General features: G+C 39.5%; 1 protein-coding gene across 1 annotated transcript; it reads left to right on the top strand.

Moving 5' to 3' along the window:
* The first annotated feature begins 826 nt into the window (after positions 1 to 826).
* LOC131959119 (guanine nucleotide-binding protein subunit alpha-13-like) lies at positions 827 to 12,941 on the top strand. Its single transcript, XM_059324226.1, has 5 exons — positions 827 to 1,147; positions 3,469 to 3,695; positions 7,774 to 7,824; positions 9,036 to 9,236; positions 10,555 to 12,941. Exons 1-5 carry the CDS (start codon positions 865 to 867, stop codon positions 10,924 to 10,926), a joined length of 1,134 nt encoding a protein of 377 aa, XP_059180209.1. The 5' UTR covers positions 827 to 864; the 3' UTR covers positions 10,927 to 12,941.
* The last annotated feature ends 333 nt before the right edge of the window (positions 12,942 to 13,274 follow it).

Genomic DNA, 13,274 nt, shown 5'->3' with positions numbered 1-13,274 from the left:
ACGACAAACGTGGCTGAGCGAAGGGTAAAATGGATGTTTAAGGCTAACTGTTAAGCATAAAGTGGCTGAATTCAAATTGTACTTAAAATCTCTAAAAAAAATTCTAACAGTAACAAAGGCACAAAAATTATATGATATCTTGAAAAATTTCCCCACTGAAACGAACAGTTAAAACTAATTCAAATCCCCCTTATTGAAAACAACATTTAGACTGTTTTATATGTATTTCATTTCTGTCTATTTATTTTTGTATTTATTTTATTTTATTTCAACTGCTCTGAATTTACAATATTGATGTTATTATTATATGTTACTTCAAAGTGTCATTAATGTTCATGACACATCCCATGTCATGTTTATGACACGCTCATGTCACTCTTATGTAGACACCTCCAAAATAAAGCGTTACCATATCTTGCTTAAGTCACAAAGGCATGTTAAAAAATAGTCTAAGTCACATTTTATTTTGACTTAGGCATAATAAATCCTCTTAAGTCACACACTTGACATAGGCCATTATATTAAAGTGGTTAAATCACATGATCTGATCAACTGAGGATGTAGGTGATTTTACCATAGGTGGCAATGAGGAGATGATTTAGATGATTTAAAAAAAAAAAAAAAAAAAATTGACAAAAAATGACTTAGAGGATTATTTTAACAGTGTGACGTTATGCAAGGTGTGTACTGTGAAAAACGTACCATAAATGTTTATTTTTGTCATTTTTAATAAAGCTTTGGGGAAAAAAGAAAGAAGAAAAAACAGTCAGCAGCACTACTTCCTGAGTTTAGGGAAGGGGCTTGGTCCCGTGCCCGCGCCCCGCGAACGCGCATCAAATTAGCATCGATGAAGTTTGTGCGAACATGGCGGATTTCCTGCCGACCAGGTCCGTGTTAAAAGTTTGTCTACCCGTCTGCCTGCTAAATAGCGGCGAGGTCGAACAGCTTCGAAAGTCCAAAGAGATCGACAGATGCATCTCCAGGGAGAAAACGTACGTGAAAAAGCTGGTAAAGATCCTGCTGCTGGGCGCTGGCGAGAGCGGCAAGTCGACTTTCCTCAAACAAATGCGGATCATCCACGGCCAGGACTTCGACCAGCAAGCCCGAGAGGACTTCAGAGCCACAATTTACAGCAATGTTATCAAAGGTAACCTCGCTGCAGACGGCAAGTACATTATGGGAAAGAGATAAGGCTTGTAGGCGCGTCAGAAAAGCGCTGCAAATGGATGGGAAAGTTTCCACATCTGGTCTGGGCTGGGTGAGAGGACATACATATAAACATCTACATCTGCTGTCGGCACACCCATACCAACCGTGTTACTACTGAGATCTGCCTCTTTTATCAGTTCATGACCGTGTATCCATAACATGTTTAGCGTTTTAAGTTTGGATCGCAGCCATAAACATGTCGCCAGTTTCAAATAGCCATCGGCAAGTTTTGTTGCTCAACAACTAACACAGGGATGTAGCTAATGGAGGGTAAACCCACCACCACCAGTGCGTTGTAAGGTGTTCCTGTTTGTCCACTCTTTGTATGTACATGGAGTACTCTAAATAACATGGATAACTTAGCCCTTTTTTAGGCAAAGAACCATATTTGGTAATTTGAGTGGACATCTATAAGTCAAGTCAATTTTATTTATATAGCACAAAATCACAGATTTGCCTCAAAGGGCTTTACAGACAGTACATGGAAGGACACCCTCTGTCCTAAGACCCTCGCAGCGGCCAGGGAAAAACTCCTCAAAAAACCCTTTTAACAGGGGAAAAAGAAGAAGAAACCTCAGGGAGAGACAGAGGAGAGATCCATCTCCCAGGACGGAAAGACTTGCAATAGATGTCGTTGTACAGGGCAGATGAACAGAGTAGATAGAGGTTGAGGGGGGAGAGGGAGGGAGGATAGAGAGATGGCTGAGAGGGAGACAGAGAGGAGCTAAAACAGGTCTCCTAGCTCTCCGTGAGCTCATAGAACCACATGGATTTTACGTCACAGATAGTGACACTGTGGCATCTGACCAATCAGTAAATCACACAAGATTCAAGCTTTACTTTATTGTCATTGTAGTAAAAAAGTATACAACTAAATGTAAGTGTGCTTCTCATATATAAGGTGCTTTAAAAAGACATTCAGACATTACACATATGTAATAAGTAGTCTTAATAGATAATAAATAGTTTAAAAGTTAAAGTGGTGATGGATGCAAATGATGTGTTATTGTCTATAAATATAATAATAATAATAATGACTCAGTTGACATCGATTTGCAATATAAAAATGAAACATTTTGCAAAAGGTCTTGTAATATCCTCCAATAACACTTCAAGGTTGACTTTTTTAATTTCCAGGAGTGACTATAAATAGTTAAAATACTATGCTATTTTGTGTAAACACAACAACTTAAAATGCAGTCAGATAATACCTTTTTGAACTCCAAAATGTAGAAATATGACATGTAATCTAAAATATTATAAGCTTCACTATATTTATTTGAACCATTTGCCAAATCTGGAGTGACTGTAACTGTGTCCACCTCCTTTACATATTCATTAGGGGTGCCACAATTCTCAAAATCAATTATTTGATTAGACTTTGAATTGAATCATAACCTTAAAACCCATTTTCGATTAAAATATCCTTTTCAGCACTTGCCATTGTTTGACCATTAAGTCTCGATTCATAAGGATCAAGAGATCATATGTTTTATGTTCTGTCAACTGTCATTAGGCCTCAGCAATATGGCCAGAAGTTCTATCTTTGTATAAGTAATTTCATTTTTCAATAACAGTATCTATCGCGCATGTTTTGTGGTAGTTCAATCAAAAAATAGTTTTTATGAAATAACTGCATGGAAAACCTAATATGATATACTCCATGTTGAAACAGCGCCCCTATGGCAACCATGTGCAAGGATCAGAACATAAAGTGTCGTCCAAATGCGTAAATATCACTGTAAAGCAGTTTGGCTGCTGGCTTCAGATATAAAATAATATATACGATAGATGAATTTGTATAATTTTAAAGATGTATCACAACGTCGATATTGGTACCCAGCCCCAATTGTCATTGTCATTAACATTTACAAGTGTGATATGAATACAATATTTTTTGGGGTATGTACCACACTAAAGCCATATGTTCAAGTTTAAGTAGTCTCCAGCCCTGCTTTTGATTTTAATAATTGAGATTTGTCATTTCAATCAAGTAGTTGCATTACAGAAGCAGTTTGAAGTGAATCACTGGAAACACTGCACGCTTTTTTGTGATCTAGGTTTTTGTTTATCTTGTGGTCAAAACCGCCTCAAAACCTTTTTTTACATCCTGCTTCATCACACTTGTCACACAAAACAGGTTTTTAGGATACCTGCTCATTTTGGTTAGCATGCAGTTCACGTGCTCCTCTAGTCTCTCTTCCACGTTTATTTACATGTGGCCTGTTAGTGTTTTAACCCACTACCGCTCCTTTCAAGGTGTTCGTGTGTTGGTGGATGCCCGGGAGAAGCTGCACATCCCATGGGGTGACCCAGACAACCAGAAGCATGGAGACAGCCTGATGGCGTTCGACACACGGTCGGCTAAGATGGCGAGCGGGCAGCTGGAGACGCCCGTCTTCCTGCGGTACCTGTCTGCAATCAAAGCTCTGTGGGCCGACTCGGGTATACAGAACGCCTATGATCGTCGCAGGGAGTTTCAGCTGGTAGGAGGATGTTCACACACTGACACAGCTTTACAGAAAGATAGTGGAGGCCCAGCTTTTGTACTTCATGTGGCTCTTGTACACAAGTCTTTTTCACCAAATCTCGTAAGAGTTTCTGGGTTTTTTACAAAAAGTCCAACTGCGAGAGTTGAAAGGCGGGGGAAATGGTGGTGGAAATAGAAAGTGAAACTGGTTTTCTTCTTAATTCATCCTCCCTTTCCTCTCTCTCCCTGTAATTCTAACTCTGGTTCTCTCTCTCTCTGTTGAGCGGTCAGACATGTGATTGACTCAGCTTCCTGTTTACACCTCTCCCCGCTCCTTATGTCTTGGCTGTCAGCATGCATGTTTTAACATACTTGACGTTTTTACCCCCAGAATAACATCTGTGGTCGCCAGTACGTCATTCATGTCTCCTCACTGGGACCTTCCTGTGGCTCGTTTTACTTTCACAACCTGCTGCGATTTAAGAGAAAACAAAAATCTGTTCAGTCGTATGTGAGCTTTCAGGTCATGTGAGAGAATAGGGGACACACTTCTCCATGTTGCTTTCAGTAATGAGACACAAGTAGAAAATTTACATTTTCCTCTCAGTTGCATAAGGCTGAACTTTTCTAAATGGCGTTTTGTTAACGGTCTCACACAGCTTGTTGGTGTGAGCTGGTTGTTTCAGACAGAAAAGGGGAATAAGAGTGATCAGAGCTGGAATGTTGATCTGTAGTTAAACTGCTTTATGCTTACAAACAGAGCTCTGGCTCTCACTCAGCATTATTGGTGCACAAACACTAAGACTGTCACACCTCACGTTACACAAGTACCAGAACACACACACACACACACACACACACACACACATCCATTCTGTTTGCATATAGGGCTGCAACTCAACATTTCTTCCTTTATTTTGGTGTATTAAATGTCAGATAAATGGCCCACAATTTCCCACAGAAGTTGACATTTTCAAATGAGATATACTATACTACTATATAACCGAATACAAAAATCTTCTCATAAAGATAATATTTATTAACATAACATTTTAGAAGCTTAAATTAGTTTGTTTTGTTATTTTTTTACTTTAAAAAAGACAAATGATTAATCGCTGTAATAGTTGCTTAAACTTTTCAGCAGTTGTTGCTCATTAAACACATACTGCTTCTAAATCTGTCATCAGGGATGATACTGACAATTTATATTAGTGTAGAAAACAAGTAACCAATTGCTCCAGTTACAGAAAAGTAAGAAAGATAATGGTAATCCATAATTTAGTATTTTATGAAGCACTAAAAGAAAGCGATTTTACCACATCACCTTAAGCTCTGGAAAATATTGTGATATTTTATAGATGAAGATTTTTTAGCTGATAAGAAAAATATGGCAGCCTTTTTTCTTAAACTCACAAATTTGCATAATTTGTTTGTTTTTTATCAATTCATTGAATAATTTTCATTTAATTGGGAATACACAACTATATAGATATACATATTATACAAAGCTGAAACAATTTGTCAGTTAATTTGTCAGTCAATAGAAGAGGCATCTCAACAGATAACTACAAAAATGTCAAACATTTCAAGGTTCTTGCTCCTCAAAAATAAGGATTTGCTGCTTTCCCTCTTCTTAAATTATAATACATTTAATAATTTGGTGGTTTTGAACAAAACGAGTCATTTGAAGACATCAGTTTGGTCTTTGGAAATATGGTTTGGACATTTTAAGCAATTTCGACTTTTTCCAGATCAAACAATTGAATGTTTACCAAAAAAAATGACCATCAGATAAATTGCTAATTAAAAATGATCATAAGCTGTAGCCCTTCCTCGCGTATGAAACTGTTATTGTGAATAAATCTAGAACCTGAGGGTATCTCTCTCATTCGCACAGTAACACATTAAAGCCTGCAGCAGCAGCTGAACAGTTGTTCTGTTGGGAGCCATTTAGATTTTCCCAGCTCGTTTGCAGCGAGTAATTTGTTTTCTGCCGGCAGATACTACCCATTGTGTTTTGACCATGCCCTTTTTAAGTATTTGCATCACAAATCACACGTGCCCTCGGGCTCGCTTGTTAATTATCATTAAAAACACATGTACAGACCGAAACCACACATGGATCCTCTCACTTTGTGTAGTACAAAGTTCACAGAGCTGGTCTTTAAAATCACCCATTAACATTTTACTCTCTTCTTACTTTAAATCACTGTAGCAACATATCTCTGAATATGAACTGTCATTTTGAAAATGTCATTTTGCTACAAATCAAATGACACACTGGCATTATTATGTAATCTTACGTTTCAGTTTTGCTTTTACAGCAGGTTCGTATAAACTGCAGGCGTTATCATGCTGTATAATGAACAGAAAGAGCTCGGGAGTGATTGCTCTTCTTGTTTCTCTTCTCCTTTTTATTATCACACTGATTTTCGACGATTTCAAAACAGCCACTCGTCCTCAGATTTGAGCACAGGCGAAGCTACAAATGTGGCCAGAATAAAAAAATAAGCTTCACAGAAAAGCTAACTCTTCTTTCTTTAGGTTTTAGTGCAGCACCACGCCATTCTACTCCTCCCTTGTGTAATCTTAGCCTTGCACACAATTCACACATGCGCACACACATGCGCACACACACACACACGAACACACACACACTGGTTTTTCAGGTCAGGTTACTTTTTTAAAAGATCAAAAGGTTAGTACAGAAGCTTACAGTGGGGGAAATATATCGGTGTGGAACTAACCCAGAAATACAACCTGAATATTCACTACTACTGATAAAATGTAAATTTTATAGCACAGGCGTTGGTGTCATTAATGGAAAATACATGCAAAACAATCCCCTGCAAAGGTGTGGCGTGTTAGAGTAGAGCCACTGTGGGTCACAGGAAGGTTGGTTAAGAATATCTGCTTTGCTTTTTGCAGGCAGTTTCTGGTTATGTTGAGCACAGGAGACTCACACACACACACACACACGCACAGATAAAGGAATGCATCTGAGTCCGGGCAGCCTCATGTCTGGGCTTGCACTAATTGCGCAGGAACAGCGTCAGATCGGTCTAGAAAAAACACCCCTACACACACACACACAGGCAGAGCGAGCCACACTTCTGTATACATCAAAGACACACTTACTAACACGTGTCTACTGCAATACAAAATGCTTTGCATCCTGCTTCAGCTACTCAGAGCAGACTCTCTGGCTGACACACTTTTTTGAAGGGAAAACAAACAGATTACCTGCATGTGTGTTTGTGTGTTTGTGTGTGCTTATAACTCATGTTCTGAGGGCTTTACACAGTTGCATTGTGTGGACTCAACTATCTTTTGGAGGTAAAATACAAGTTCCCATAAATCATTACATTTTTTTATTTGGTTTAAGAATGTTCCTGGTGAATTATTTCCCTGACATTTAAATGGAAATTTCAACTTGGACTTGTCTAAAAGTCTAAAAACACTCTACATCGAGCACAATGTATTGTATAAAGTTAAACTTTGTCTGAAATAATATTGTGTATATTATAAGGCCCAATTGAAATAGTTAATCACATTATTCAATAATTAATTGCTGCCAAAATCAATATCTTTATGTCACCACTGTCCGCTCCAGTCACCCGGATAGATCAGAGTGGAAAGCTGACACAACTGCAGGGAGCATGTGGGGCTACACAGCAGACAGCATGTGTCAATATTCAATTTAAATGCATACATTAATAGAATAATCATGTTTTCAAAAGACTCAAATAAGGATATCTGGTGCTGACTTGTGAGGGTAGCAATGTTTGAACGACCCGTCCACCAGTAACGCACGTCCCTACTTAGCTAGTTATGATCATTGTTAAGGTCAATCTCCAAGGAATTAATGAAAATCAATGTAATGTCCTCTAAACTGGTGAAAACATGACTGTGTGTGTGCTTTGCAGCTAAAGTGAGACTTAGCCCTGCCTCTACAACCGCAACATGTTATTGAATGCAATATAAGTAGTCAGTAAACGTGTATTTCATGCCCAGTTGTGCTGTTTATGATCAAAATGACAGAATCTAATAAATTGCGTCGAATTAACAGAAATTCCTCCTCTGTCCTGTCGCAGGGTGAGTCAGTGAAGTATTTCTTGGATAATCTGGATAAGCTTGGAGAGCCGGTAAGTTGTTTCTGCTTGCACTGATTGTTATAATCAGACCTGTACATGTTATAGTTAATATTGCAACATGTCTAGACAATTTAAGGTTCACTGATGAGCAACTATGGTGGCATTTTGACAAAGATGATGCTGACATTTTGGCAGAGAAACTTGTTATAGCTTGACAACTTTGCCACGAGGAAACCGGGAAATTTGGCAGTTCCTCAGTAGATGTTGCACCAGGGTGTCTCTAGGGTCTGAAAAGTGCTTAAAAAGCATTTAATTCAGTTTCCTCAAAAGGCTACACAAGCCTAACATTTAATTTACAAAAGTCTTCAACATTTCCTCTTTTCATTTCAGTTGTAAAAAGGTTGTGTATCCGATTGCAATCTGTAGGGAGTGATATTCACATATGTTTTTAAAAAATGCATTATTGCAACACCTGATTGAACATGTAGGAGATTATTTAATCCTTTTTTAGTCGGTCAGAACCATCTGACCTACAGCAAATACTGTTCTTGCTGCATCTATAGCAGCAGGAAGCTCATCAGCTCATGAGCAAGTTGTTTTTCACACTAAATTAAATTAAATAATATATTGGATAATCCATCTGCTTATCCGGTTCAAGGCCACATTTATTTAACTAATTATGCACTCAGAAATTATTGTCATGTACTGCTGAGAAATACTGACAAAATGGGAAATGATACACATACAGATAACTCTAATGATGCTGTACATTTACAGGTTTTATGATCTATTGAGGGGCCTTTCCATTGATTTTTGTTCTTCATAGAATGAAAAAAAAAAACTTTAAAACAAAAAGAAAGCATTTCCTTAAACCTTTTATTCTCTGCTGTGATTTCCTAAAAGCTCATAAATGTGTCATCAGATCATAAACCTATTGAAGTTGTTTCCTTACATCAAGCCTACATCAAATCTCCCTGGTGGGATGAAATATTGCCCCATATTGGGTCACAACAAGAAGATATGTAACCTGTATTAATGTAATTGTTTTCACAACTATCAACCTTTTATATTATTAAAAAAAAAAGTTTGCTCAAAAGTTAACCTATAAGCTTGCAAATTAAGTGCAAAACAGACTAACAAACTAAAATTTCAGCTGAAATGTGTGTTTCTTTACCTGGAAGCTCAGATTTTGGTTTCATCTTGCTGACAAATTCTATACATGATGTTCATTCATTCATTGAGTTTTCCCGTCGCTCCTCCAGGACTACCTTCCCACTCAACAGGACATCCTGCTGGCTCGTAAACCCACCAAGGGCATCCATGAGTATGACTTTGAGATCAAGAACGTTCCCTTCAAGATGGTGGACGTGGGCGGGCAGCGGTCAGAGCGGAGGCGCTGGTTCGAGTGTTTCGATTCCGTCACCTCCATCCTCTTTCTCGTCTCCTCCTCTGAATACGACCAGGTGAGAACACGCATCTCATTTCCCTTCAAACACAAGAAAAGCACACACACACACACACACACACACACACACACACACACTGTGGTAGCCTGATAAGTGGCTCATTAATCAGTTTGTTCTAGCAGATAATGTTGGTGACTTTTTGATAAGTCGTCATTGCTCTGTCTATATACAGACTCTTATTGTGTGGAGTTGTTGTGATTGATCTCATAGCATGTGTAAACTACCTCACTTTAAAAAAAAAATAAATTTAATTATTCTGTGCACATGTGCAGGTTGTGTTCTCATAGCAACTTTTTATTACAGAAATAAATCTGAAAAAGGCTCAGTGGCCATACGTTCAATTTAGTGTAGTATGTATCGTCATTACGGTAGAAGAGTATGACTGTATATTAAAAGTGGACGTAGTGCTTTCACCTGAACCTGGGCCCGATCCGAGTACACTTCAAAGTCCAGTTCGTTTCACCACTATAGCCCCTTTCAAACTGCCGTTTCAAGCCGCGATATTTCTGCCTCTGTGATGTTTCGCCTGCAATCTGAGCGTGCCAGAGGCGTGATGGTGGGACCAAGGGATCCCAGCGCCATACCACCTTCAGAGGTAGTAACAGAGGCGTTAAATTGGCGAGACTGTTGCGGGATCAGTGGGAGCCAGCAGGACAGAAAATATGTGACACACGTTATTTGTGCAACCAACACTGGGTAATAAGAAAGGAAGTGGACCTTTTCCTCAGAAACACACCTCTCACTTGAGTCCAACAGTAATAGAATCATGTTGAGCAACATGCAGAACAATTTTGCTGCATTTGTAGAATCTCTTCAGCGAGAAACAGCACGACATACAGCCGCAGCAGCAGTATGTGCACGTATAGAGAGCAGCAGGTTACACGGCACTACCGTCTACTCCCACTTCGTTCTGCAATGTGAATGGACGCCAATATTACGCCTTTTCGGAATCAGTATGAATGATTCTGGGCACAGTTGATGGATCTTTGGTCGTCCACATGACAAGGTGGTTGTGAGTGCAGTTCACATGGCGAGTTGAGCTTCAAAGGCATTTCTCAACACCTTTCTCGGATAGTTTGGACAGATACACATAAAGAAGGATCCATGTTTTAAAAAAGGCCAACAAGATCAGAAAAGATGTGCCATGTAGAATAAAAGGCTACTGAGCCAAAGGTGACACTATTTGCTCAGGTGCCATTATTTTCTGTCTGTAGTTGTTTATTTTTATTACTACTTTTCAAGATGTCTACTACAATGACAACAGTACTAGTAGAAGTAGTGGTAATTGTGCCTAATCCCACTATGTCTTTAACAGGTGCTGATGGAGGACAGGCTGACCAATCGGCTACGTGAATCACTCAACATCTTCGAGACCATCGTCAACAACCGCGTCTTCGTCAACGTTTCGATCATCCTCTTCCTCAACAAGACGGACCTGCTGGAGGAGAAGGTGAAGAGCGTTCCGCTCAAAGACTACTTTCCAGAGTACACCGGGCAGGAGCACAACCTGCCCGAAGTCCAGGCGTTCATGGTGGAGTGCTTCCGGGCCAAGAGACGCGACGCCACCCAGAAGCCCCTGTACAACCACTTCACCACGGCCATCAACACGGAGAACATCAGGCTGGTGTTCCGGGACGTCAAGGACACCATCCTCCACGACAACCTCAAACAGCTCATGCTCCAATGACCCCTGTCAACCTGTGAAAGTAGAGGACCTGAATGGGGACAAACCACCCCCTCGCACCAGACGAGGACTTGACGAGACCTTGAAGAAAAGACATCAGCGTTCTTCTTCAGCCGTTTTTATATTAGTTTTTACTCTCCTCTTTGAAGAGATGGCCTTCTTGTTAGTTCAGGGTTTGGTAGGGGAACGAGTCAGTAGGGCAGACTGTCTGGTAATAAAGAAAGACGAGCAGGCAGTTCGGATGTTTGATAACATCCGATCTTTGCTGCTTCGTCTTGAGACTCTCCTCTGGCCCGAGCGCTGCCTTACAACAAGACTCACAGCAGCTTTTCAACTCATAAGGTGCTGGTGCCTGGTGGTGGAAACCAACAGAACTTTTTACAAACCGGGCACACAGTCTCTACACCAGATACATAACTCTCCAAGCAACAAATACAGGAAGAACTTTGTTTAAACAACTCGTAAGCAAATTAGTTTGACGGTCAAAATGCACGAAGATCAGCCGTGCCAACATTGATTTGCCAGTCTGTGACCAAGCACTGAATTCATCCAATCCAAAATCACTCCATTATTCCTGTTGCACGCTCCAGTGCTGCTTTGTGAACGTGGTTTCAAAGCCCCTGTAGTTTTAAAGAAGGGTTTGCCAACTTGCCGATGATCTGGAGACTGCACAATTGTCCTTTTTTCTGATATTGCAGCACCGTTCTTCCCTCTTTTTTCGTCCCAGTCATCACTTTTTCTTGGACTTTTTCTTGGAAGATCCGCAGGTTAAAGGGCCGGCACAGAGCCGTTTCTAGCCGGGACAAGGACCAGATTAGTGATGGCGAAGGGCTCAGAACGTTTCAATATTTAATGGGGAAAATGGCTCCAGCACTGGCACCTTGTCTGTGGAAAAAAAATGCTAGAAAAGGCACAAGAGTAAGACTGAACCTACAATGGCTTTCTATATATTATGTAGACCTAATCACTGTTTTAATTCCTGCGTTTGTGCCTGTGCCTCTATAGAATTAAAGCCAATCTTAGCTGCCTTTCAACAGATAATTAGGCGTTTCCATGCAAGTTGTCCTTTCGTTTTTGGTGGTTTTAGAGGACAAAATTACGTTAATTGGCACATTAGGGCAGGTGTGCCAGCAAGTGAACATGCAGTCCACTGTTTTCTCAGGGTTGAATCAAAACCAGCGTCGATGCTGATGTCATTGTTGGTGAATAAATTAATCTCTATCTGGGTGGCAGACTCAAGTCGGGTCTCAGTACAGTTAGCGGGGTGGTGTTTGGGACTGTATCCGGGCTTTGACCCCTGAACTTTGACCCAGAATCCCCCTTCTTTCTCTGCCTTTGTTTAATCTCTGATTAGTTGCCTTGTAAAGGGACAGACCTCCCCTGTTTGCCTGAATAATGAATGTCTGTTAATAGATGTACAGAGATTTACTCTAGATTTAACTGAAAATACTGTAACCAACATTGTAATAGCAACTTGTAATTTCTTCAAAGTTCTCACCATCATGACCCGTTTAGAGTTCCCTTTTAAAAAAAATATTTTGAATTTGTTGAGAAAAATGTAGACAAAAAAAAGCTACTGGAGTTGAATACTTTTGTCAGCGGCTGTATTCTGTAGGGGGCCAATCTTTGTTAGAGGACAACTTCCAGGCACTGTTAAAATCTGTGTTTCTCTGCCAAATCAGCCCGTGCTTTCTTGGGACTGTTCACATCGACAGTCTAGTTTTTCTCCCAAAATAAAGCTCCCGTGAGCTTCAGTTTGCTTCCAGTTCTGGCTTTGTACATACTGTAATCTGTTGCCATGTAAATAATATTCAGGTTTATCTCCGTATATGTAAATGGTTGTAGAAATGGAGTTATTTTTTCCATTCCGAATGTGTTTCAAATCACTGCTTTTCCAATGAAGATTACTTTTTTTGATTTAGATGTATGTTTGTGTATTTTTTTCTTCTTGAAATTCATTCCTGTGCCAAGTCTCATGCCACTCTAACCCTATCAATAAAATACACTTTTCTAATGAGAGAAGGCTCCTTTTTCCCTTAATTTTACATATCATGGTTATTTAGCTTCCTCTTGATTAGCATTGACCCAAAAGGTAATGCTAATCAAAGTAATTAGCTTTTGTCTTTCCATGTCAAAAGTACATTTAAACTAAGCATTGTTTGGATACATTTAAAAAAAAAAAAAAATCCTCTTTGACTGTTTTGAACCCGATCTCTCTGTAATCTGTTCCTTTCAATAAAATACAAATCCATTTATTGTAAATGTAACTTGTTCTTTTCATCTTGGAGAGAACTATAAAAACATTTTATATATATATATATAACTTTGGGGGACACCTGAACAACTTGAGG

This window comes from Centropristis striata, chromosome 21 (assembly GCF_030273125.1).
Source record: "Centropristis striata isolate RG_2023a ecotype Rhode Island chromosome 21, C.striata_1.0, whole genome shotgun sequence".
In the NCBI taxonomy this organism is placed as follows: domain Eukaryota; kingdom Metazoa; phylum Chordata; class Actinopteri; order Perciformes; family Serranidae; genus Centropristis; species Centropristis striata.
Note: the sequence above shows the minus strand (reverse complement) of the source record. Positions and strands in the feature narration are given on the sequence as shown.